Genomic DNA, 26,165 nt, shown 5'->3' with positions numbered 1-26,165 from the left:
TTAATGACCATAAGTTTGCTGTACCCTGTTATAAGTGTTTGTTGGATTTGGTTTTCATTTTTTATTGTAATTTTAACAGCTTTATTGAGATATAATTCATATGCTACACAATTCACCTGTTTAAACTATACAAATCAGTGGTTTTTTAGTATATTCACAGGTGTGTGCACCCATCACCAATTGCTATTAAAGAAATGCAGTTAAATGTTGCCTAGTTTTATTTTTACAGAAAAGTTGAAAGGCTGACGTTGTAGGTGAAATTTCTGATTTTTAAATGCCAACAACTACAATTAAAACAAACACCATGAGGCCAACAAAATACACTGCCAGATGTGGCCCAAAGGCCCTGTTCTAGTCAGTTCTAGAACATTTTTGTCACCTCAAACCCTTTAGCTATCTCCCCTCTGTGCCTCCAGCCCAGCCCTAAGCACTCACTAATCTGTTGTCCTATTCTGGACTCACCCTACATGGAATCCCATAGTCATGGCGTTTTGTGACTGGCTTCTTTCTCCACTGAATGATCATGGCACCCTGGCTGAAAAGTCAGTTGACCACAGATGTGTGGGTTTATTTCTGGACTCTCAATTCTATTCCATCAGTCTCTAATTCTATCCTTGGGCCAGTACCATGCTGTCTGGATTACTGTTGCTTTGTAGTAAGTTTTGAAATTACAATGTGAGCCCTCTTACTGGATTCTTCTTTTTCAGGATTGTTTTAGCTTTCTACGTACCCTCTAATTCCATATGAATTTTAGAATGAGTTTATCGATTTCCACAAAGAAATCAGCTGGGATTCTTATAGGAATTGCGTGGAATCTGAAGATCAGTTTGGGGAGTACTGATATCTTAATAATGTTAAGTCTTCTGACCTATGAACAGGGGATATTTTCCCATTTACTCAGATCTTAAGTTTCTGTCAATATTTTGTAGTTTTCAGAGTATATGCTTTGTACTTGTTTTGTTAAATTTATTCCTAAGTATTTTATTCTTTTTGATACTATTGTGAACAGAACTGTTTTCTTAATTTCATTTTCAGACTGTTCATTACAAGGGTAAAGAAATATAACTGATTTTTGTATATTGATCTTGTCCTGCAATCTTGTTGAACTTGTTTTTTATTTTTGAAAAGTCACAGGGCAGCAGCTTGGGGGAAGAGTCCACACCATAAACAGGGAGGTATAGACACTAGAACTACCCCATCCTCTCACAGCTGGACTCACCTTGCCACTGAACCTGGGAAACCCGCTAAATGCCTGTCTCAGTCATTAGCCCCAGGGAGCCCGACTTCTGTCAACTGCTTCCGAGGGATTACAAAGTTAACTTCTATTTCTCTTCCCTTCTGTTCTCAGCACAACTTGATAAACACAGAATGACTGCTAAACACTTGAAGAAAATAATCCAAATTTGCAAAACACATCAGTTCAGGTGACTGTTTTCATTACCAAGATATTTTTGCCTTTTGCAAAACAGATCACTGCAGCTTTCTGTAACACGTTTGAAATATGCTGAAATCCAAACTCTTTGTTTATGGCCTTTTAGAAACACTCATATATATCCAGGCGCACCTGTAAATTTACATGAAGCAATACATCACCTTTATTATTTAAGTCTTGTCTACGCCATAACAGCTTGGAGGGAAGGTTTTATGTTAATTTTGCAAACTGTGAAGACACAGCTCAAGGCAAGAAAAGACGAAAAAGCTATGCATTCATCCCTTGTCTCCTGCTCGAGGAAAGTCACTGAAGGGGCACCTAATTAAATTGGTTAAACATTTACTTAGCACCTACTCTGTTCCCAGCAGACAATACAGACATTAAGGATAGAACGTATGTGAGGGGTGCGGCCCACACTCAAGGAGGGTGGCTTAGTTGGGAAAAAGTCACACAGATAAATAGCTGAGACACAGCGTGGCAGGCCTGTCCCTGAGCCTAAACAGCTGAGAGGTGGTGACAAGACCACGCGGGGATGAGATGAGCCTCCTGAACAGTCAGAAATGGGCTCACTGCACGTGTGCGTGACCATCTAAAAATGCTGCCTGTCATCTCATGGTCTTAGGTATTTGCCCTCTTAATCTCTCCATTGACATCCTTAGTACCCAGTCTCTGAGTCATGCTGATCCTTCTTCCCAGCACTGGGCCTCCAGAAAACTAGGACCACTCATGGTGTGATGAGGACACCCCTTCAAGGGTTAGGCAGACAACATACCCGGACTGAAGCAGCTGTGGGTTAAACAGCAGCTGAATGAATGGGGAAGGTGAATGGGGAAGGTGGGTTCCCTCAACAGAGGGTGGCACAGCTCTCTGCCTCACCAATTGCTATTAAAGAAATGCAGTTAAATGTTGCCTAGTTTTATTTTTACAGAAAAGTTGAAAGGCTGACTTTGTAGGTGAAATTTCTGATTTTTAAATGCCAACAACTACAATTAAAACAAACACCATGAGGCCAACCAAATACACTGCTAGATGTGGCCCAAAGGCCCTGCTCTGTGTACACTGTCGCCTGTAAGCTCCACGACACTCTGGAAAGATATATATTATTATTCCAGATAATCCTGATGAGGAAACTGAGGCAGAGAGAGGTCAAAACTTGCTGAAGGACTCCCCAGCAGGAAGTGACAGGACAAGAATTCTAATCCAGGCTGTCTTACATCAAAAGTCCATTCAGGTGTGATAGTCTCAAGGGGCTAGTTTGAATTTCCAAGGACGTCAAGCCGTGGAGAAGCCCAGCAAAAAAAGTTATTTAAGGCTATTTCTTTCTTAATTTCTCTTTACTCTAAAAAAATTACTCATCTGCTTATTTTTATTGCCTTTCCTTCAATAGGTCAGGAAATAAAAATGCTTATTAGATCCACAGGTCATGATACATATATATTTTTTTAATGTTGGGGCTAGGAGTTTATTAATTTATTTATTTATTTTTGTTGTGTCGGGTCTTCGTTTCTGTGCGAGGGCTTTCTCTACTTGCGGCAAGCGGGGGCCACTCTTCATCGTGGTGCGCGGGCCTCTCTTGTTGCAGAGCGCAGGCTCAGTAGTTGTGGTTCACGGGCCTAGTTGCTCCGCGGCATGTGGGATCCTCCTAGACCAGGGCTCGAACCCACGTCCCCTACATTAGCAGGCAGACTCTCAACCAATGCGCCACCAGGAAAGCCCCAGGTCATGATATTTTAAGCATTCAGATAATCATATTTCCAAGTCAAATGTTAGGTGGGAATCCCCAGCACACCTCTCAGTTCCTGAAGCCTTTTCTTCCCTGCCTCAGGATGCAGCGGAACTTCCTGGCTTCCTGTCTACTTAAAGGCTGATGCCCCTCACCCCTTCCCGAGGAACTCCAGTCATTCAACCAGTCACACATCTACTCAGCACTGAAGTCTGCTCTTGGGGGGCTTTCCTACCTCCAGGGGCTCCTGCCTTTTATACACCTGTTGTGTGGTAATATCTGTATGTTACCATCTCCTCCACAAGACTTAGACACAGGGAAGTCAGACAGGGTGGGCAGTGGTTCCATTAACTAAATGAGGAAGCAAAGGAAGAGACACAGCTCCCTCAGACTGGCAGCTCAGTCACTCAGCAAGCATACCACCTCCCTCCTGCAGGCACCAAGCCAAGTGTTGGGGATGCTGTGGTCTGTCCTCATCCAGCAAACATTCTCTGGAGCTGTTAGCGAGGCCAGTCTCCACAGGTTACTTGCTATGCCCACATAGTCAAGCACATAGGCCTTAAGCTTTTTAAAATTACACACCTTTTAGTTTTACTTGGTGTTAATAACTTTTTTCCATTTGCTTGGTTTTCTCTGTACCCATATCGAATTCACACTCAGACTCTCTACTAGCATACAAATTTCTCTTCACACATTCACAGGCACTAAGCAACTGATCCTTTGCATGGACTTCCATCCCCCACCCCTCTGCGTCTGTCATCATGATTTCCCGTCATCATCTCTCCAGGGTTTCCAGTGTCCCCCCTCTTCCTGGACCCCATGCTTTCCTGTCTCTTGGCTTAGCCTGTTATTTGTATTGTGTACATCCTCCTGTAGCTTCCTAAAAGGGAACTTGGGAGATTAGAGATGAATTGTTTCCAATCCACATGTATGAAAACGTGTGAGGTCCTTATTCTCACACCTCATTGACTGGAAGATTCCAGGGTGAAAGTCCATCCCCTTCAGAAAGTTGATGGTGTTGCTCCAAGCTCTCTAGCTTCCGTTACTACTGGGAAGCCTGATGACTCCTCTCTGGAGGCTCTTCAAGCCCCAGACTTCTGAAGTCTCAGGCTGTTGGATCCTGGTGTGGGTTTCTTTATGTTCATCATGCTAGACATCTGCCAGGTCTTTTGATCTAGAACTTAACATCCTTCAGATCTGGGAAAATTCCATGTCATTTCCTGTCATCTCCTCCTTTCTACTCCCCTGCACACACACTCTCTCCCCCTACTGTGAACTTGAACTCCAACTGTGTGGACATTGGATCTTTTAGGCTCAGCTTTTTTTAATTTTATTTTATTTTTTAGATTTTGGGGGTAGGAGTTTATTTATTTATTTTTGCTGTGTTGGGTCTTCGTTTCTGTGCGAGGGCTTTCTCTAGTTGTGGCGAGCGGGGGCCACTCTTCATCGCGGTGCGCGGGCCTCTCGCTATTGTGGCCTCTCTTGTTGCGGAGCACAGGCTCCAGACGCGCAGGCACAGTAGTTGTGGCACACGGGCATAGTTGCTCCGCGGCATGTGGGATCTTCCCAGACCAGGGCTCGAACCCGTGTCCCCTGCAGTAGCAGGCAGATTCTCAACCACTGCGCCACCAGGGAACCCCTAGGTTCAGCTTCTTATTTTCATTTTAAACTCTCCTATTTCCCTCCCTTTTGAGTTTCCGGTCTCTTTTTTTTCTTTTAAATTTAATTATTTATTGTAAAGAGTAGAATAGCATACATAAACAGGTGCCTAATGAAAACTTGTATTCTAATTTTGAGTTTCCGTTCTTTACAGGAGATTTTCTCAACTTTATGTCACTATCTTTCCTTCCACCAAATCTTTTATTGCAACAGTCATATTTCTTTTATTTCCAAGAGCTTTTTTATTTTCTGCATGCCCCTCGTTTACAGCTTCTTGCTCTGGTTTCATGATGCGGTATCTTCCTTCTCTCTCTTTCCCTTTTCTTCTGCTCCTCACTTTGTTTCTATTTCCTGAGTTAGTTGTTTGTTTCTCTTACATTCATGTTAGCGTTCTCAAATGCTTGGTGAAATGTTAAAATGCTTCATTAAGATACTGCTGTACATTAAAAGTCCTGTGTTTTGCAGGGTCGGGAAGAGAAAGGGAGAGGCTGCCATTGTGTGGGCTTCCATGAAGGGTGAGCAGGCAGAGGCCGGCTATTTTGCTAGGAAACCCCTAAATTTCAGGATGTAGAAGACTTTTCTTCTCTTGGACTGATCAGTTTCTGCAGAAAAGAAGCCTCCAGCCTCTGGCCTTAGGGACTGTAAGCCTGGCTGCCAGTGTTTTAGGAGCCACAGGGGGAAAGGCAGTGAAGACTCCTACCTCATTGTGTATAGAGATTATCTCATACCACCTGTTATCAGCACTGTACCCTGTCCCCAGCTGCATCTCATGTCTGAGAGTCTCAAAAGCCTCCAGTGCATCTTCTCTTGAGGTTAAGTCCAAGGAATGAGGAATCACTGGAGGTACTAATGAGGAAAGACTGCTAAGCCACAAAGTCCAGACCTCTGTCTTTGTGGGAAAGGGCTTGTTACCTGGCTATGCCAAGTAGGGGAGGGGACCTGGGGGTGCAATGGCTCTTCACAGACTATAAACCAATCCTCTTGTCTCTAGCCCCATCCAAACTGGTGCTTTCAGAGGTCCCTGGTTTATTTCAGGTTTGAGGTGTCCACTCTTGGCTACTGCCCCGCTCAAGCATTCAGCTTTCCCAGTCTGCTCGGTTACCGTTTGTACATCTGCCTTTGAGCACAAAAATGTAGACAACTCTCCCTGCCGTCACTTCCTGTCCTATTCTCTTTGTACTTGCAGGTTTACTCCTTTTATAGCCTTTCATCACAAGGAAGGAGTTGGAAGAGTGCAGAAAAACACATCTATTCCTTCTGTCATCTTTTACTGAAAGCTCTGACCCTAAGATTTTTAAACGACTTTGGTTAATCAGGAGGGGTTAAATAGCATGGGATAAAAATCGAGAACTGAGAAAAATAAAGGACTAAGGAAGGCTTTTAAAGTTTCATAGTCTATTGTCCCTAGTTTAACTTTCTTAGAAGGTTCAAATCCCACCTCCACCACTTCCTGATTGCTTAACCTCATATAAGTTACTTAGCATCTCTTAACTTTAATTTTCTTACCTATAAAATCGTAATACCACCACCTAATTTGCAGGGCTAGAAAATGCAATCATGCAACACACAGATCTGGTACTTAAAAAATACTGGCTTAGCATATGAAGGAAAAGATAAATTTTGGTTTCTGGACACCAGGAATGGGAGATGTTGGAGGGACATCCATATAGAGATGTTTGCTGGGAGTCAGAATGGGTTTCATTCTGCAAACGTTTCCTGAGCGCTTTTTACATAGAAGGTCCTGGGCCAGGCCCTGAGGAACAGAGTTGAAAAAATAACGTGAAATCATCCTACCTCAGGGCAGAACGTGGTAAGAGGGACAGGCTGGCACTTACAGGGGAGAAGTGAAAACTGTCCGTGCAGCCCAGGCAGGAGCAGAGACTGCCTTTACCTTTCTTGGTCTTGCAAGGTCCACGTTCAGGGTGGATCTCTTGTAAGGGAAGAGGCACCACCTTGGCCAGCCCCGCATTCAGCATGTACTGGTACAGACGCTTAAATGTCCTCTCGCACAGCCCCTGCAAAATTGAAACGCTGCTGTTAGGTAGAGCAAGGTGTTTTGAAACTATTGGAGGGTCATGTAAACGAACAAGTAGGGACCTGAGTTAACTGATGATCTTGAATGAGGAAACACCAGAGGCACTAATGAGAAAATACTGCCAAGCTACCTTGTCCAGGGAACAAAACGAGTCTGCAGCAGCCTATAAACCATCCTTTTGATTATGAGTGGGGAAAGAGATTTCCCTAAAAAGATCCTGAAAGGATGCACCTGAAAGGGGTGAGAATGAGGCAGATGTGGGCAGCACTAGAAGATTTTCACTGTATACCTTTTCATATTGTTTTGGTTTTTTTAAACAAGTAAGTGTATTATTAATTATTAATAGATATATACATACGTACACACACCTCTCACAGGAAGTGAAAGAGAAAAAATTAAATTTAAGACCTTTAAAAAAATTTAGTCTATCTGTGAAGTTACAACAAAATGAGGATGAGTACATCCACCCCGTCACTCACATTTCTGCGAGGGGGCAACACAACCAAAATGACCCAAAGCACTCCTGACTGTCGAGGTTACCAACGAGCAGCCTCCAGTGCAGGCCGTGTTTTTTCATCTACATGTTTTTTTTGAAAAAAGTAATTTACTTGCCAACATTGAAAAGTGAGAGAGTTCATGTTAAAAAAAACAGATTCTGGCTTCTCTTGAAAAACAGGATCTGGCAACAAATCCTAGGCCTGCGGTTCCTCCCAGCATCAGCCAGTGGGAGGTGAGGACCAGCTGCTCCCTCCAGTCAGGCGCGCCCAACCCGGACGTCCTGGCCTTCTCTGCCCATCAGACCCCTTACATGGTGAGGCCGAAGGTCAGTTCCTGTTTATCAACATTTTTGTGCTGCTTTTCTCTCATGACAGTTAAGAGCAAAGTTGAATAATTCTTGAATCCATACTGATATAAAAAAAATTTTTTTTTTTTGCCCACGCCACACGGCTTGCAGGATCTCAGTTCCCCAACCAGGGACTGAACCCGGGCCACAGCAGTGAAAGCGCTGAATCCTAACCACTAAACTACCAGGGAACTCCCTCAAAAAATTATTTTACACTTGGCCTGTTTCACTAATCCACACCACCCTCCTGGCCACTACTAGCATTTGATTTTGCCACCACTGGAACAGCCAGGCAGGTTACCACCTGAACAGCAGGAGGCACTCGCGACTAAGAGTGGTGCATGGCACCTCCCGGGTTTCCTCTTACACTCTGGTGGGGAGAGAGGCAGCATATGTCTGAGGGCTGCTGCCACCACCCACGTACGTGTGATCACCTCTCGGAGGAGCCAGTACGCTAACTGCTGGGCAGCAGAACATATTGTTATCAAAGAAATACAGACAACTCACACACGGCTCACTTAACCCGCTGGCTGGTAAATGGCACCTCTTGTTAATCCAGCCATATCCCCAGCGTCGTGGGAAGACCCTATGGAAACGCATCCATCAAACCGTAGCCCTCAACCTATGGCCCTGAGCCCTGGACCACCCTATGGGGGGCTGCCATCGAGGACTCACATAATCTGCCCACAGGATGGAGGATGACACAGTCCTTCCCTTACGGCGGGGCTACCGCTGAGGACTCGTACAATCTGCCCAGTTAAAGAAAGTGGCCTTCCCCGCTCCCCCAAAAAAACAGCATCCACGTTCACGGCGTCCACCTCATCCAGAGGTTAATTATTCACTAAATCCTGCTCGGCCTTCTCTGACCCCTATTTCCAGCTGCTGACTAAACATCACCAAGTCAAAGTCCCAGAAGATCTTCATACTCAATAAATCCTAAAATCAAATTTGTCATGTGCCTCAATCTCAGGCAAACTCATTCCTCTTTCTGAACTCTCTACTTTCATTGTACACTCATTCAACAAATCTGGGCTCAGCGTCTCCGTGGACCAGGCCGTCCTCATGGTGGGGGGCTGGCAGGCGCGGTCCCTGCCCTCAGGAGCCCGCCCTCCGGCTCTGGTCCACTCCAGGGAGGGGTTGCCACTCCAGTTAGACAACAGACTCCTTCTCCTTCGTCCTCCCCGCACTCGACACCCACACCCTGGCTTCAGTCACTCACCAAGTCCTGCTAGTGCCACCCCCCAAATATCGCCAACAATTCAAGGCGTCACCCACCCTACCTGAGGCCACAGCACCCACCTCCCCGCCCTGCCTCCAATCTCCTCCCCATCCATCAGTTCATTTCCCCAACACTCAAACTGCAGTTTACCAGGCTAAAGGCTGAAACCCAAGTCCTCAGCCTGGCACTCAAGACCTTCCTTATCTGGCTCCAACTTTCCTTTCTAGCCACGTCTCTTACTACTCCCGCCGGGCACGCTGCCGCCTGGCTGCCCCCCGTGTCACTGCCAACCTCGGAAACACCCCATCACCTCCAACAGCTCCACGCCTTTGCTCCAGCCCGTCTCCTCTGCCTGAAAGATGGTCTCTCCTCTCTCAGATGATGTTGACTTCATCTTCAAAGCCCAGCTCAACTGGAACTGGCTCTACAAAGCTTTTCCCATCTCTCCTTTCACGCAACTCAAACACATCCTTCCAAGAAGCAGTCTGGCCTAAGTGTGTGGTCACACGTCAGCCCCTCCAATTAGACTGCTCTGCGACAGTGTCAGACTGTCATCCTCGTTAATTTTTGCCATGGTGGTGCGAAACACAGTTCTGACTCCAAATAGACACTCGCTAAAGTATTTGTTGAATGAATGAATAAATAAAATAAACAGTGTCCTGTATCAGTCAAATCTTGTCACTTAGATCGTCCACAGCGTTGACCTGAGACTGCTCAGTTTCTCTACCCTTGAGTGACTCAGCAGGGCAGAGGGTTTCGATCTTCAGTGTCTGCATGGGCTGGATGAACAATATAAAGAGCAAAGCGGGCAGATATTTCTTTGAGCTTGTAGGACTTTCCTTCATCTTGACTAGGGCCTCTCAGGAAGAGGCCTTATCAGTCTACCTTTTATTCCCCACTTTTGACAGACACTCAGATACTGAGAAATCTTTCTTTCCTCCTGAACAGCAGTGCTCATAAAGTGACAAACGGCACTGCCTGGGTGTCCGAAAGCTGACAGAGGTGAGGGGCCTGGGGTGGGCGGCCAGCACACAGCCAGCTCCAGATAACTGCTCTCACAAGGGACCACGGGCCCAGGCTGGCCAGAGCCTCTGATATTTCAGGGGAAGCTGATAACCTAGATTTTGAGGCAAAATCTCAATTTTTAAAAGATACTAGGTCAAAGTTCTTTTCAACAATGTGCAGGCCGAATCTGACCCACAAGCTTTGCTTTATACCTCTGCTTTAAAGAGACTTGGGCATACAGTGCATTTAGCAGGAGGGGAGAGAGCCCTTCCCTCACGCAGTGAAATCAGAGAGCAGAGGCCCCCGGGGGCAGCACAAGGTGAGGAGCAAGAAGGATCTACCTGGAGTCTACAACCAGACTCCAAGCCATGCTCCTTTGGGGACTAATTACTAGCACCCCCAAATCTTGACTTCAAATCCTACTGTTTAACCTACAGGGCAGTCTTACTTTCCTCCCGTTTCCACTGTTGGCTCCTTCCTAACTTCTACCGAAGAGGGCTCAAATCAGACCGGAAGCAGCATCACCCCTGTGCTCTTCCTCCCACTCTCACGTCACCACTGCCTCTGTTCCTGGACCCAAAGATGAAGCAGGTCCATAACTGCTTCTCTCCCTGTGTTGTCTCTCCTCCTTCTCAGTAGTCACTCTGTTATTTCAGGATAAAACCACTGGGAACAAAATTATAAGCTTGATTATGAAAGTAAATCTAAATGCTCAGATTCACCATTCCACAGGAACTTTTATAGCAGGACTTGGCGCAAATCCCCGGGAAAACTGGAGGCCACCCAAGAGCAGGAAGGACTTAAAGACTGAGCCCTCTTTCATTCAGTAAAGCAAAGGAAAGTTCTGCTGTTTCATGGATATGTAACAGAGAAGAGCCAATTTTGACTCCATGTTGATCTGTTTCTTTGACTTTAACCTTTGCTTTTCGGTTGCTTTTGTTATTATAATCATACATAATGGCCTGCCTCAGGGAACCCTGCCCCTCTGCCTGAAAGTTGAACTAAAGTGCCTTTGTTCAGCTCACAGGGAGACAATCTGACCCTGCCCACCTGTGAATGGCTGCAGAAAAGAAAAAATTAACATATCCCTTCCCTGATGCTGGCCAAGCCAGGCAAAACTGATGGCCATTTTACTTTACTTCTCACCTCCCACCCCACTCTGTTCTATAAAAAAAACTGGCATCCAGACCCGGATAGGATGGTTTGTGGGGACCCTAGTCCGCATCTTCTCGGTCTGCCGACTTTCCGAATAAAGTCATTATCCCTTGCCTCAACACCTCCTCGTCTCCCGATTTACCGGCCTGTTGTGCAGCGGGCAGAGCGGGCTTGGACTCGGTAACAGCTAGGGATGGTCAAGTCCACGACAGGGTTCTCAACTGCAGCGCGCTGAAATCTACACTTGACGATGCTCCCCACTGCGTTACAAATGGGTCCAGCCCCCCACACGGGCAGGGGCAGCTCACCAGTTCCTCCCTCAGCTTCCCCAGCGTCTCTGTCCGGTTGCTCCGTGTGCTCAGCACAGCTGAGAGCTTCTCCATAAGGATGTCGTATTTGCTCCTCCTGTGAGAAACATAAAACACTTCACTTTTTTCCAGACCTATTGTTAAAGACTGCCTGTTTTTTAAAGATGACAAGATTTAAATGACAACAATATCAAACTACAGAACCTTGTGGTCTTAGGTCTCAGAGAACATCCAGCCCAACTCCTTGTCCTTTACAGCTGCAAAAACTGGGGCTGAGTGGTTCAGTCTCACGGCCAAGGTCACCGGACTAGTGGCAGCGTAGACTAGCCTCCGCGGCTAAAACTGTCATGAAATGATTCTTTAAAATGCCTTACATCTTTTGATCATACTGATACATGGAGTATCTCCTGCCATCTCAGTAAACAAAGGATGTCACAGTCATCAGCAATTGCAGCCCTCGAAGTGGAGCCGGTGAGCCCTGAGCAAACTCAGGAAGAAAAAGAATACCTGCCATCTGGCAGCCATCAGACTGCAGCCACTCCCCACGGTGGGCCCTGAGGAAACTCAGGATGTGAAAACACAGGACACTGGCCCCAAATAGCTGAGGTGCATATCAAAGGAATGATTTCAGTGAGCCCAGACTCTTGCACCTTGCCAAACACAGAAAAGCGCTAAATTTCTTAACTTGGTTTTCTTTAACAATTATCTTTTGACATTCAGACTACCTGCCCTGGGCTTGAAATCCTAAAAATTCCCACCGAATAAAACATAACTCTCAACTTTTAGATTGTGAATATTTTTTGAGTTGACAATACCTTAAAGTTTAGGAAGCACCAACACATTTCCTTATAAATCACTTGGTAAGAAAGGATAAGGATTATTTCATAAAGAAGTTAAACTTTTCTAAAATTCAGGCACAAAAATGTGAACCCAGGTCTTCTTCCTCGAAATACAGTGCCCTCTGCAGTAATCAGGACACCTCTCTGATTCTGAAGCCCTGGTTTCTACCTCTCACTTCGCTGGCGTGACTGACTTTCCCTTCCTTTGCATTTTTATTGTGAAGTGGATGTCATAATAAATGCTTAGAAGCTAATGGACGCCAAAGGAAGCTATTAAAGGAGCCAAGGGCTACCCCAGCTGTGTAGGGGTGGGGGGGTGTTGGAGGAGGGGCGGAGAGGAAGGTATTGTCATGCAGCTGGGGAAGGTGAACTTGGCTTTAACTGCCCACAGGTTTAGCAGCAGGGAGGGCATATATATGGGATCCAGAGATGCCCATTTCTCCATTTTTACTGCCTTTCAATGAATCAAAGAATAGATGAAGGCACAGATATCCACTGCGTATGACCTAGTACCAAGCTTTGTCGTGGCCATTCTACAGAAGAGGAAACGGTGGTTCAAATAGGTCAAGTGATCGTGCCCAAATTAGGAGCAAAGATTTAAATACAGATCTTGACTTAGTCCATTGTTCTCTCTTCTACCCAGAGAACTCTGTCACCATAACAAATCAAATTTGACTTATTTACTTTTATTTTTACACTCCCAAATTTCACCAAAATGTTAATAGTTCCTATTGCTGGGCTGTGGGGTGATAGGTATTTTTTGCCCTTCTTTTCTATAAAATTTCCAGATTTTCTAAATAAGCAAGACTTATTCTCATAATCCAAAATAGGTGGTAAATATCTTTTTTTGAAAGCTAGTCATATTCTGATTTGGCCTCTAGGATTTTTAAAGGTATAATACACATGGCTGAAAGACAGAGGTATGGGAGCATTCTGGTGTCTCACACTGTACCTGTCCATGTGAAACCGATTCAGGAGGAGGAGGATTGAGTGCTGCTGGGCTCCGGTGGGTAATCGGATCACATGTGACTGCATCGTAATGAGCCCATTTTTGTTCAAAATTTTCCTATGATAGTGGAGCTTCCCAGCATCAACCCTGGAGGAGAGGAAGAGAGTGCGCGGTCATTTGGCTTTGCTGGTTGCTTTCACCCCACAGTGTGGAGGACATGAACACCAAAGACACCTCCTACCCAGCCAACCTAACAGTTGCTATGTGACAATGGCCTTGGAAAGAACAGCCGTGCCTCAGCCTAAGGCACACCCCAGACCCCCAAGAGAGGTGGATGGGGAGATGGGGGTAGAGGAGAGGGGAAATGGAGTGGGAAAGGATGGCTGGCGCGGGAGACAGTTAAGGGTTATATTAGCAAGGAGCTAATCAGACATGGATCTCTAATCATATAGCGGCCAATAACTAGGGTTGCCATGCATTCTGGCTCGCCAGGTGGTCTCAGTTTATGCCATTGCCTTGGCGTTCCTTCTGGTCAGCTCCACCACCTTCCACTCTCAAAATGTCTGGTTTGGACAATAAATTCTATGGTCACCCCAGGGTCTTTCTATTCTTTTTTCAGCTGCACCATGAGGCAGGCAGGATCTTAGTTCCCCAGACCAGGGATCAAACCCATGCCCCCCGCTGCAATGGAAAGGCAGAGTCTAAACCACTGGACTGCCAAGGAGTCCCCTTTTTTTGGTCTTTTTTCCAGGGTCTCTTCAATGAGAAAGCATCATGCTTCCAATCACCATGGATGTGGGGACTGCCCAGGTGGCAGGGCCCAACGATCAGGGAGCCCCAGCATTTACAGAAGAGAAGCAAAGCATCCCCTCACTTGAAAGCAGTGCTGTGGAGGTCTCGTTGGAGCTCCCCTTGCCACCGGGACCGGCCTAATCGCTCCAAAATGCAGTAGGAGAAGTCGGGGAGCTTCAGGTCGGGGTCACCCTCCAAGCCGATCAAGGCCCGGTACCGCATGTCTTGGGAGGCAACGATGATCAGTTTCTTCCCCCACCTGCAAATCAGAAGCCACCGCAGGAAGAAATAACTGTAATTGATTTTTAAGAAAATCGAAATATGAAAAAGCAGAACCTTAGTGAACCATCATTTCCTGCTTCTTCTTGGAGGTTCACAATCCCCCAGCTAAGGAGGTTTCCATCCTAGAACCACAGAGTGTTTAGGCGGAACAGAGCCAGTCTCACCAGTTCCATGCTCAGAGCCCTCCCCGTCCAGCCAGGGCCCTCAGGCCATACCTGCGACTCCCAACCAGGGCCTGGGCCGTCCTACACACCCGCACGGCCCTGCTCTGCATCCACAACAGCCCCCGCTGGTCCTCTGCCCAGCTGCCCTGCCCTCACGTCTTCAGGCCACTGATTCTCATCATTCAGGCCACTGCTCAGATACCAACACCTCAGGTCTTCCTGAAAATGCTAACCAGAGTCTATCCCCCGCCTCTGACCATTTCCAGACTCTTCACAGCACCTGGCACTCTCAGAAATGGCCACTTTTTTGGGTACACATTTCTGCAATAAGTGCCCTAAGAGGGGGCAGGTTGTCATCACGGTCTCCAAGACATCCTCAGGGCCTAGAATGGTTCTGGTGCACAGCAGGGTCTCTGCAAATATCTAATAAGTGAACAAACTTGCCTACTGAACTGGATGGATAAAACAAACTTCAGAATCAAAAACAGTGCCCTGTGTCATCAGTGGACCTGCAGCCTGTTGGAGACCAGACTTGGGACAAATCATTAGTTCCTCCTACTGTCTTGGTGTGTGAAAAATAATGCCCGAAAAAGAGGCCAAGAACACTTCCCAGCCAGGTGCTTCGAGATGTCGCAGCTGGGAAAACTGACTTCTCTGCTGAGGTCGAACAGTCTACAGCGCTGAAGACAGAGACTCCACCCTGGCGCCTTACCTGCTGACTTAAATGGCCATCTTGGGCAGATTGTCTCAGGTCCTAGCTCTGCCAGAGATCCCACAAGGGTGGGCTGGCAGAGAAGCCATCCCCACTCACTCCTTGGCATCGAGACGCACCAGTTGGAGGAGCTCCCTCTCCCAGGGGAATGAGTCACCAAGGGTCCATATTAGAGCCCAAGGGCTCCCAACCCCTCCCACCTAGAGCCACCATCTACTGCTCCCAGCCTGTGGTTTACAGATGCCTGATCGCAAGGCCTGTCTTCAGTCACATCGCTCAGTCTGACAGTTCCTCCTCTTGCCCCCCCTTGCTGCCCAATACCAGATGACTTCATTGCTCCCACTGAACAGGCAAAAAGGAAAAAGAGGAGGTTGTCTATGTTTTCATTTAACTGCAGCTTCTTTCACATTGCCTGTGACCCATTAATTAGTCTTCTGCATAGTCACAGGGTCTGCATGGTCCATCTTCAAAAAGAATGTTAGGCTGTGAATACAGGTGATGGACAGAAAGTCTTCTTTTCTGGGTCTGTGTGTCACAAACTTAGGACCTGTGTTCTCTGTCTCGAAACAGGCTCATTAAGTTAAATTGGAAGAGGTCAGTTGAGAAGAGAAAAGTTTGAAAACAGGGGAGCTGATTTGCTGCTTTAAGAATATGTTCAGGGTGGTTTACTCCCCTGTCCTATCAGAACTCCAACATCTCCCAGTAGCTGACTCTAGGACTCCTGCCTGAGGCCCACTTTGCTGACCCTGGTCATCTCATAGGTTATCCAACACTGATTAAGCGACACACAAAATACCGGAGATGCCAAGATAAATAAAAATGGCACCTGCCTTCACGGAGCTCAGAGTCTACTGAAGAGAAAGAGAAGAAAAGGAACACTTACTCTGGGATTCGATAACTGTGGTCAAGGTCATGAAATGACATGTACGAGGAGCCCCAATTCAGGCCTATGTGTGTGAAGAGAGCATGTGTGCAGTCACCAGGGAGAGCTCTTCCTGAGCTAGCAGGAAGCTGGGTGGGGGAGGGTCAGGAAGCAGAAGTTGCAAAGCTCCAGAGCCAGAGGAGGGGAGGGGAGGTCAAGAGGGAGAAAGAGTGAGTATAGCTGTTTCTTCCAAGAAGCATGGCTGCAGCAACAGAATCACAGCTACAGGGGATCCAAGGCCAAGAGGTCTTGTTTTAAGATAAACGAGCCATGGTAATGGGCTGACGAGAAAGTACTGGTCAACAGGCAAAAGCTGAAAATAAAGGAGAAAGAGGAGCTAGCTGACAGAGGTAGGAAAGAGCACGAGGTACGGGGGAGAAAGGGAGGAAGAGAAGCATCCAGATGACTGCCTCAGGAAGGGCCAGGTTTCCCGTCTCCCGAGGTGAGGGAGGGGAAGAGAAATATGGGCAAGCCTGCAAGCTGAGGAAGAAGGTGGCAACTAGGAGAGTTCACACTGGAAGCTTCTCCCTGTTCCGTCAAGTAGGAAGGGACGTGGGGATGGGGCGAGGGGCTTGAGGCAGTCTGGGAAATTGGGACCCTGACTGAAGAGCCACAAAAGTACGGCTGGGCAGCAGAGGATGCAGCCTGGACAAGAGAGCGAAAGGCACCGATCCAAATGACAGCTGCCTGCCCTGCCCAAAGGGCCAGGCAGCCTGTGGACACAAAGGGAAAAGAAAGGCAGCGCCCCACCCCCGCCCCCAGCAAAACTAGCCCCAAGAGGAGGGGAGTGGTAAAGGCCGAGGACTGACTTGGGGCAGGGCCAACACACTCTGATGGGCACGAGGGCGGCATCGTTGGGGAGCTCTGACCACACCCCCAACTTAAAGCAGGAAGATGCCCACAAGTTTCCCATGATGCAAATCAGTTACCTGCCAAAGGCTTCCACCATTGTACAGCGGGGCTGTAATGTCTTGGTCCTGATGTCACTGGTAATGTTTTTCCTCTCCTTAAAGTACTGGCATGAGCCCTGGATGCCATCTTTATTCTCCAAGATCATATGAATGGGGTAGACATCCTCCAAAGGGACCGGGTCCCTCCTGGACTCCACAATGCCAGTTTCCAAATCAATTTCTTCATACCTAAGGGGGAGATCACAGATATCAAACCACAGCTCAGCCTCAGAAATAACATGTTTGGTGTGTTCTTCTGACACCCTCTGGCAGAGGTTGGAGAGAGGAAGTGCGATCACCTGGTTGCAACCGCCTTCCAAACGCAGGTCATCTTAACAAGCAGCGTCCCTGTCGCTCTATCCCAGACAAGAGACTTTTCTAGGAGCCTCTGAATCCACCCGGGACGCTGAATGCTGAAACCAGAACCACCTTCCTGGCCCAAGTCATGGCCTTTTGCTTTCCCCCCAGTCCAGTGCCTGGTCTCCAAACCATCAAGTTTGGACTTCATGACTCAAGGCTTCCCTACTTTAAGATGTTACCTTTCCACATCTCTTTAGTTATCCCTCTCGTACTTCCATCCACTTTTATGGTTTCAATTATCACTTGCATGTTAACAACTCTCACCATCAAATCCTCAGTCCTGTTTTTTCCCCAAACATTAATCCTGCCTTCAACTGTCTACGCCTCAGATTTGATGAGATCAAAACTAAAGTTATGACTGCCACTCCCCACCTCCAATAAAGTCCCTCCTTCCCCTCCTTGGTACCACTTTCTCCCAGTCTGGGTTCAGATTCTGGGTTGATGACCCCTCTCTGCGTCTCAATTTTCTCTTCAGGAAATGGGGATAAGAATATCCACTCCTAAAGTTGTTGTAAAACTTAAATAACTTGCTATACGTAAGGATCTTGGAACAGTTCCTGCTTACAATAAGCATAGATGTAAATGTCAACTATTATTCCTCATTCACTATCTCCAGTTCTACACTTCAACCCAACTTAACGTACTTCTCTTCCTTTGGAATACTCTGCCAACTGGCTACCTAAATCCAACCTTTAAGTCTTGTTTTAGACAGTATTACCTCTGGGAACCTCTCCTGACCCTCACAGTATGGCTTAAGAGCAGACTTGGGAGACAGACGGCCTGGGTTGAGTCAACACTCAGTCACTTACAATATCCATAACTTTGGACGGGTTACTTAATCTCTATCACTCAGTTTCCTTCTCTGCAAAATGGGGAAGATAACTGGGAATTCCCTGGCAGTCCAGTGGCGAGGACTCGGTGCTGAATGGGGAACTGAGATCCCGCAAGACCCATGGCACAGCGCCCCCCCAAAAAAATGGGGAAGATAAGAGCACCTTCCTCATAGTGTCACTGTGAGAATGAAGTGGGTTCAGTCTCCTGAAACTCCAGGAACAAGATCTTAGAATAGTGCGAGGCCATAACAAGCACTAAATAAATGTTAGCTATTATTATTGTTCTTGTTGTTGCTAAGCTTGCCGACGTGAAGATCTCTAGTTGCCTTAGGCTCTCTAATCCAGCACTGAATGAATGTTCTGTTCTGTGGAACTCAACTGTCTCCAGTCTTGAGCTGAACAGCCTTCCTGCTCCAATCCTAAGCTCCACTTCAGAGGAAATACTCTTTAAATCCCACAGAATATCCTCCCAGTCCTGCTCACCACCACCCCAAACACACACGAACATAATGGAACATCACCAGATGACCCCCCCCCAACTCCATCAGACGCCTGGGTCCTGCCAGGCCTGAGGGACCCCAAATCAGCCTTTCTCTGCGCCTCCATCAGACTCCGGGTCTTTCTTCCGCTCCACTCCTTTTTCTCCCCTCCCGTAAGAACCTGGCCCCCTCGCAGCTCCTTCAGACCCGGGTCTCTGCCCCCGCCCACCCGCAGAGCCAGGCCGCTGACCGGTCTTGGAGCTGGAGATCTGGTCTCTCCCGAGGCTCCTCGTAGAAGCTGATGCCCGGGTGCGTGGCAAGGGCCCGCCACAGAAACTCCTGCGTGTACGGCTCCAGAGGCAGCGGGAAGGGCGGCACTCGCGTCTCCAGACGGCTCCAAAGAGCGGGAAGACACAAGCCATCAAGCCCCTCCAGGGCCACCTCGTCCAACAACGACTCCAGCGCGTCCATTGCTACTTCAGTTGGCAGAACCCGGGGCGCCTGCGCACCACGCCGCCAACGGCCCTGGTCCAGAGCGCCTGCGCACAACGACTGGCAGCCAGGGAGGTGGGGCGGATCCGGGGGCCGGAGGAGGAGTTCCAGAGCATGGTCGTGCTGTCACTCCCTTTGGGGGAGGGTTCATTCCGTGGAACTCCATTGCCATTGGTCCGGAACCCCGCAGTAACCAGGGGAACTGCAAACAGTGTTGAGGCCGCTTCCGGTTCGAGCACCCGGAACCGCCGCCTCTAGGGATGGACGGTGAGTGTCCATGGGCCCCCACGGGAGGTCGGGCAGTTACTCTCCCATCCCTCCTGAGGAACCCCCGCCCCGGACAGAGCCCTAGGCCACAGACCCCTGGACCACCACTGCCTGACCCAAGGTGGTCTCCGTCTGAGGGAAAGGGAGCCTTAGTGGTCCGGGATGGGAAGAGGAGGCTGGGGGGAGTGTTCAGTGATTTGGTCACTATGCTGCCTGTGGTTGTGTTGGAACCCCGTACTGGCCAGGGCATCAGAGAAAAGGTTGTCGACTGAAAAATTATTCACAACCTAAAAGTTGAGAGTTATGTTTCATTTGGTGGGAGTTTTTAGAACTTCAACCCCGCTAGGCAGCATCTCAAGTAATCCTGAGAGAACTGCTCAGAGGAGGCAAGTGGGGGGAGCCCGCATATATAGGAGTTTTGCAACAAAGGGCAGGTAGTCTGAACGTCAAAAGATTATTGTTAATTAAAGAAAACCAGATATCCCAAGTTAAGGAATTTAGCGCTTTTCTGTGTATGGGAAGATGCAAGAGTCTGGGCTCACTGAAATCATTCCTTTGATATGCACCTCAGCTATTTGGGTTCAGTATGTAGGGAGTGGCTGCAGTCTGATGGCTGCTAAATGGCAGGTATTCTTTTTCTTCCTGAGTTCCCTCAGGGCTCACCGGCTCACCTTGGAGGGCTGCAATTGCTGATGACTGTGACATCCTTTGTTTACTGATATGGCAGGCGACACTCCATTTATCAGGGTTTAGGGTGGGAAAGACAAATAGAGGTGGGGGGGGTGTTCTTGTGTGTCCTGGGGCGTGGAACTGTGGAACACGGGAGTTGGTATGGAAGTAATAAGCATCATCATGGGGAATGCAGTCATCAGCTACTGGGAAATGGGACGTGGTAAGGGGGATGGAGGAGGAGACTCTTTCTGTGCTTTGATGTTAATGATACTGTTCAGTGCCAGGAACTCTAGTCAAGCAACTCGATAAGCTTCATAACAGTCTTTTGAGGTCAGTGTTATCCCATTTTACAAATGAGGACACTGAGGCTCAGAGAAGTGAAGTTATCTTGCCCCAAATCAAAGTCATCAAGTGGCAGAGTGAGTAAGGAACCCGGACACTGTCTCTGGAGCTGAATCAAGGAGTTAGAGATTTGAAAGGGATCATTCCAGAAGTTGCAAATGCAGATATTTGCAGGGGCAAGTCTGGTGGGCTGGATTGGGCTGTAATTAAAAGTTAGTTTCTTTTCTGATTAAAAGTCAATTTCTTTTCTGAAAGGGAAGCTTCTCACTCAGCTCCAACCAATTAGTTTCCTGGGGTGCTTCTCAAAATGCCACAATGGCCAAGCAGTCTGAAGGCTAGATGCAGCCTGTGGGCCATCATTTAGGGATCTCCGATAAGAATCATAGAATTCTATGATTCTAAAAATAAGCTACCCTGATATCTCATTTTATAAATGGGAAGAGTCTGCCAGAATCCACATAATTTTTCTCATTATACCACTGTCCCTAACTTCTGGGAAATGTTGTTCCTTTGTGATATCTGCTTAACACAGGGTGGAAAAAAATTTTAATTGAACAATCTGTTATGTGCTTAAAAGACATCTTTGCCCTTTGTACTTCAGAGGTAGTATAAAATGTCATTCACCAGTTTGCCCAGTGGAAAGGTCAATGTAATGTTGCTGTAGAACAACAGTACTCATCTTTCTGGTCTCAGGATGCCTTTATGCTCTTACCTCAAGAGAGCTTTGTGTGTATTATATCTATGATATTTACCATATCAGAAATTAAAGCCAAGAAAATCTTAAGACATTTGTCATTTATCAACTCATTTAAAAGCAATAATAAATGCATTACTTCTGAACATAAATAATACTTTTTATTGAAAAGTGGCTATATTTCCCACCAGAAAGGTTAGTAGGAAGCATGATATTGTTTTAGAGTTTCTTAAATCTCTTTAATATCTGGTTTAATAGGAAATAGCTAGACTCGTTTCTGCTTCAGCAACCAAACTGTTGTGTTGTTATTTTGGCTGATATATTTGAAGAAAATGGGGCCTCACACAGACATTTTTTTTGGAACAGGGAGTATTTTAATTGTCTTTTCAGATAGCTGTAAACATTCTTCTTTGATAGTATTCTGAAACTTAGCAAGTGGTAATATCTCAAAGGTTAGTCACAATGTGGCATCTGAAACCATATTGGTGAACTTTTGTTTGTACTCTGTTACATTAAAGCCCATTGGTCTGTAACATTAGGCATTGGTCATTTGGAAAGTTCACTGAGTTATGCAGATCTTCTAAATGTTGACATTGGAAATAAAATATTAAATGGCATGTCATTACACAATATCAAAAAATCACATTCCTTAGTATCCCTTTTTAAAAAAAAAGAGTTTAAGTATTGGGAAGCTATTAAACTCAAAGTACTGGAAACAAGTTTCCTACTTGTTTTCACTTGAAAGCTTGAATTTTATCATTGGCAACAAATACCATCAGTTGTTTCCTTGAAGTGACATGCTCACTTTTGTATTTAAGAAAATGTCTGCCAGATACTCAAGTCTGAATAACTATAGTTTGTCTACTAGTTGTTCATTCAAGTAAACATGACATTTGATACAATATGTGGCTACTTCAGCTGGCAACTTAAACACACAAGTGTTTTCTAGGATCATCTGTTGTACTTTGGCTTATAGCAGAAGTGCTTTATGTGTACTTTGCATTTTTTCACACAGAATATTTAAAAGATGTGGGTTCAGGTTTAATAAAATTAATTTTTACTGTTTCATCAGGACATTCTTTTTTTTTTTTTTTTTTCATCAGGACATTCTTAAGTGAAAATGTTTTTTTTTGTTTGTTTTATCGTCAGCACATGGCACTAAAGGGTATAATGACTACTGATACAGTTTGGTGCCGCTGCCTTGTAGCCACTCAGGCTATCAGCAGTTTTACCTACTGTTGCTTTTGCATCATCAGTGCAAATACCAACACAATGAAAAAATCTTAGAATTATGATGAAGATAATACTTGTCCTTGGTAACCCCTCTTCCTCCCAGGATCTGTGGAACACACTTTGAGAAACATTGCTGTAGACCATTTTCAAGAAGTCTGTTCAGTCAGTTCTAACTGTTACCATCTCAGTGCTCCTGAGCATTATTATGGCCCAGTGGAGGAACTTGTCCATTTTCAGATTGGTTACAAAAAGGAAAAATTTGTTCTATGCAAGTGTTTGCCCTAAGATTAGATTTAGCATTCAAAGGATCCCTTTTTCCTTTGCAATTTTTTTTTCCTTTGCAATTTTTAAAACTTTGATCTCTGCACAATTTTCCAGGCATATATGTATTGGGTAAAGTGAGGCATACCATGATGAATTTTGATTCTAGCCAACTAGATAGATAAGCCAAGTCCAGCCTTGTTAGAAAGATGTTTACTTCCTAAACCCACAAAAGCTTAAATGTCTGCTAAGTATCCCCAAACTGGATTGTAGTTTGGTTTATTCCTCCTGTCCTAGTCAGCATAGCTTTTCACAACATTTTTTCTGGCCCATTGGGTTTGACTTTCGGCAGGTTCTATCTGGCTCTGCGATGCAGCGTGGTGTAATATTCATAGGTTTTGCAGACCAAATAGCCCTGGATTTGAATCCCAGCGGTGTACTCTGACCTCTCTGAGCCTCAGTTTTCCTGTCAATAAAGTGGAGATGATGATGAAGCTTACCTCGTTTTGTGTGCCCATCCGTTGGTGAATCTATTATTGTGAATTCAATGAGACTATGCATGAATGCACTTAACACCAAGTCTGGCGTGTAAAAAACACACCTATGTGGTAGCTGATGCTGTCATTACCTGCCAATGTGCAGACTTCTGCATTGCTGACAGAAGAGGTAGGAGGGAATATGGTGAAACTCTCTAACAAATAATAATCTTTGTAATTAGCTCACTCTTTGTTTAAAAGAAAACCCAGTGTTTGAAATGGTTTATTAGGAGGGAATATGGTGAAACTCTCTAACAAATAATAATCTTTGTAATTAGCTCACTCTGTGAATCTATTATTGTGAATTCAATGAGACTATGCATGAATGCACTTAACACCAAGTCTGGTGTGTAAAAAACACACCTATGTGGTAGCTGATGCTGTCATTACCTGTCAATGTGCAGACTTCTTCTGCATTGCTGACAGAAGAGGTAGGAGGGAATATGGTGAAACTCTCTAACAAATAATAATCTTTGTAATTAGCTCACTCTTTGTTTAAAAGAAAACCCTGTGTTTGAAATGGTTTATTTACATGAAAGTAAATTGGCGATGTGTGAGTCTCCTGCCTATGTAAATGTTCACCTTTATGTCAAAGTCAAATTTCCCCCATTGCTTTTAAAATATGAGATGGCCGAGAAAAAAAAAATTCTACTCAGCTTTCCAGGAACATAATAATTAGACAAAAGTTCAGCACATGGAGATAATTAGAAAGGATTTTAAAGCTAGGCATTTGCTTTGGTTCCCCCCAGAGCAAGTATTCGATGTCTCCCCTGTTTATACTGTTCATTTGCCTAGCAGACTTTCTCAAAGAATTAATAATGCCAAGATGAAATTTAGCCTAGCTTGTCTAAATAATCCCAAACTGCAAAATGGGTGATGGTTGAATTAGTTAGGTTTTGCTGAAAGTCCAGTCACCGTGTCTGATCTTTTCTGTTCTTGTGTGGTGTTTACTTGGGCTCCTGGTGATTTGTCTGTTTCTCTTCCTACTTAAAATAAAGCAAGAAAAAAAATAACAATAAAATAAAACATAGAAAGCATTCAGCAGGCAAAATAAACCTGTGGTCCGTCTAGTCTCTGTGCCGGTTCTTCCTCCTTTGCTTCCATCCTTTTATCTGATTGATTTCTTTTTCCTTGCTGTTCCTCAGCATTCATTCCTTCCTGTCGTTTTAGCTCTCAGGAACTTGGCACACTCTGTTTTGCTTATTTTTCTTGGGGGCATTCCTTCAGTTACCACATTCAGCTCCTTCTGTGTGCTGGGATCTAGAGATATCAAGATGAATTAGATTGAATCCAGGTGAAGAGTAGATGGGAGTTTACTGTAGTCTTCTCCAAATTTTCTTTAAAGTTGATTTTTCAAAAGCATGTAAGTTAAAATTTTTTAACCCTAAAAAATAGAAATGTAGCAAATTTAAAAATGAAGTCTTTATATCAGAGGTTGCACACTATATAAATATGCCCACAGGCATATTTATTTGGCCCATAATGTTTTTTAATTTTTTGAATTAGTTGTCAACATTGAAAAATTGGGAGATTTCTCATAAATCTCTGATTATGGTGTTTTCTTTAAAATATCAGTAAAGTAGATTTATCAATCTCAATAAAAAGCAATAAAGTTAACACTGAATTGAAATTCTGCATGGCAAGAGTTCCCTCAGCTGGAGCTAAGTGGAGACTGCCCCCTAGAAGGGAGGTGCCTTTTCCAATCCATCACAGCCTCTACCTGGCTGGCTTCCCTCATTGCCTCTGGTACCTGCCTGGGCCCCTGTAGGCCTTTTTTTTTTTTAATGTTTACTTATTTATCTATCTATCTATCTATCTGGCTGTGCCGGGGTTTAGTTTCGGCATGCAGGATCTTTATTGTGGCATGCAGGGATCTTCAGTTGTGTCATGCGAACTCTTAGTTGTGGCCTGTAGGATCTAGTGCCCTGACCAGGAATCGAACCCACGCCCTCTGTGTTGGGAGCGTGGAGTCTTAGCCACTGGACCACCAGGGAAGTCCCCTCTGTAGGCATTTGAAGTTACAGTCCTGCTCTAGTATTAACTGGGACAATTTTGCAAACCTCTACGTACTTCATTGTGTGCCATACTGTGCTTTACTTGTTCTTTTAGTTTTAATCTGGAAAAAAAAAAAGGTGAGGGGGGGGGATATATTCTCTTCACTGAAGAACTTCATAGTCGAGTGAGAAAGCCAGACATAAACAGGTAACTATAGTCCAACATGGGGATCCCCGGAAGATAACATTTGTAAAGGTCTTCCCCACACCCAAAGCACTCTGGTCCTCTGCTGGCTGTTGTAAATAAAGTTTTATTGGAACACAGCCACACCTATTTGCATACAAATGCACACCAACAGTCTATGGCTGTTTTCATGTTTCAGTGGCAGAGCTGACTCATTGTGACAGGGAACAGATGGCCCCCAAAGCCAAAAATATTTACTGTCTGGCCCTTCACAGGAGAAGTTTGCCAACTTCTGCTGTAGAAGACCCAGTTTGGTCCTTCAGACAGCTCAATATGATGTTGTAATTGTGCTCATTTTACACCACACAGCTAGTTGGTGGCAGAACCAGGACTCAGCTGAATAAAGTTTACACTCTAGTGTGTCATCAAAGACCCAGCCCAGCCCTGTCCCTGCCAGTGTGTGGCTAGGTTCTTACACCTGGGGAGTGAGTCTGTGGGTGAGGCTTGCCCGTTAGGCTGGTTTAAAAGACACTGTCCTCGACTACTTTCTTGGCTCCCTCCTGGATCTGACCCTGTGGCTGCTCCTCTATGTCCACATAGGAGGGGGCTTACGAGGAGCAACATGGTTGGTTGGAAGGAGGAGCTTGGAGCTGTTCACAGAGCACTTTATGTAGGAATAAGAAAGCATCCGTTAATACCACTGGACTGACTACTGGTGCCCCATGGGTATTTTGGGGGTTTTTTAAAGATTTTTTTCATGTGGACTATTTTTAAAGTCCTTATTGAATTTGTTACAGTATTGCTTCTCTTTCAGGTTTTGGTTTTTTG

The 26,165-nt window shown here is 45.6% G+C and overlaps 2 protein-coding genes across 2 annotated transcripts in view; one reads left to right on the top strand and one right to left on the bottom strand.

Annotated features, from left to right (window-relative positions):
- Positions 1-19,146, bottom strand: part of GTF3C1 (general transcription factor IIIC subunit 1) — a 37,823-nt gene extending 18,677 nt beyond the window's left edge. The window contains exons 1-6 of the mRNA XM_028498034.2: positions 18,913-19,146; positions 16,970-17,179; positions 14,043-14,219; positions 13,172-13,315; positions 11,381-11,477; positions 6,706-6,829 (exon numbers count right to left, since the gene is read on the bottom strand). Of these exons, the coding sequence (XP_028353835.1) occupies positions 6,706-6,829; positions 11,381-11,477; positions 13,172-13,315; positions 14,043-14,219; positions 16,970-17,179; positions 18,913-19,133 (973 nt within the window). The 5' untranslated portion in view covers positions 19,134-19,146. The remainder of the gene's footprint in view (positions 1-6,705; positions 6,830-11,380; positions 11,478-13,171; positions 13,316-14,042; positions 14,220-16,969; positions 17,180-18,912) is intronic.
- Positions 19,147-19,386: 240 nt separating this feature from the next.
- The window catches only part of KATNIP (katanin interacting protein), a 176,864-nt gene continuing 170,085 nt past the window's right edge, over positions 19,387-26,165 (top strand). Inside the window, exon 1 of the mRNA XM_055089749.1 lies at positions 19,387-19,421. Within this exon, the coding sequence (XP_054945724.1) occupies positions 19,415-19,421 (7 nt within the window). The 5' untranslated portion in view covers positions 19,387-19,414. The remainder of the gene's footprint in view (positions 19,422-26,165) is intronic.

This window comes from Physeter macrocephalus, chromosome 14, assembly GCF_002837175.3.
Source record: "Physeter macrocephalus isolate SW-GA chromosome 14, ASM283717v5, whole genome shotgun sequence".
Taxonomy (NCBI): Eukaryota; Metazoa; Chordata; class Mammalia; order Artiodactyla; family Physeteridae; genus Physeter; species Physeter macrocephalus.
This window is presented reverse-complemented; position numbering and strand designations above follow the sequence as displayed.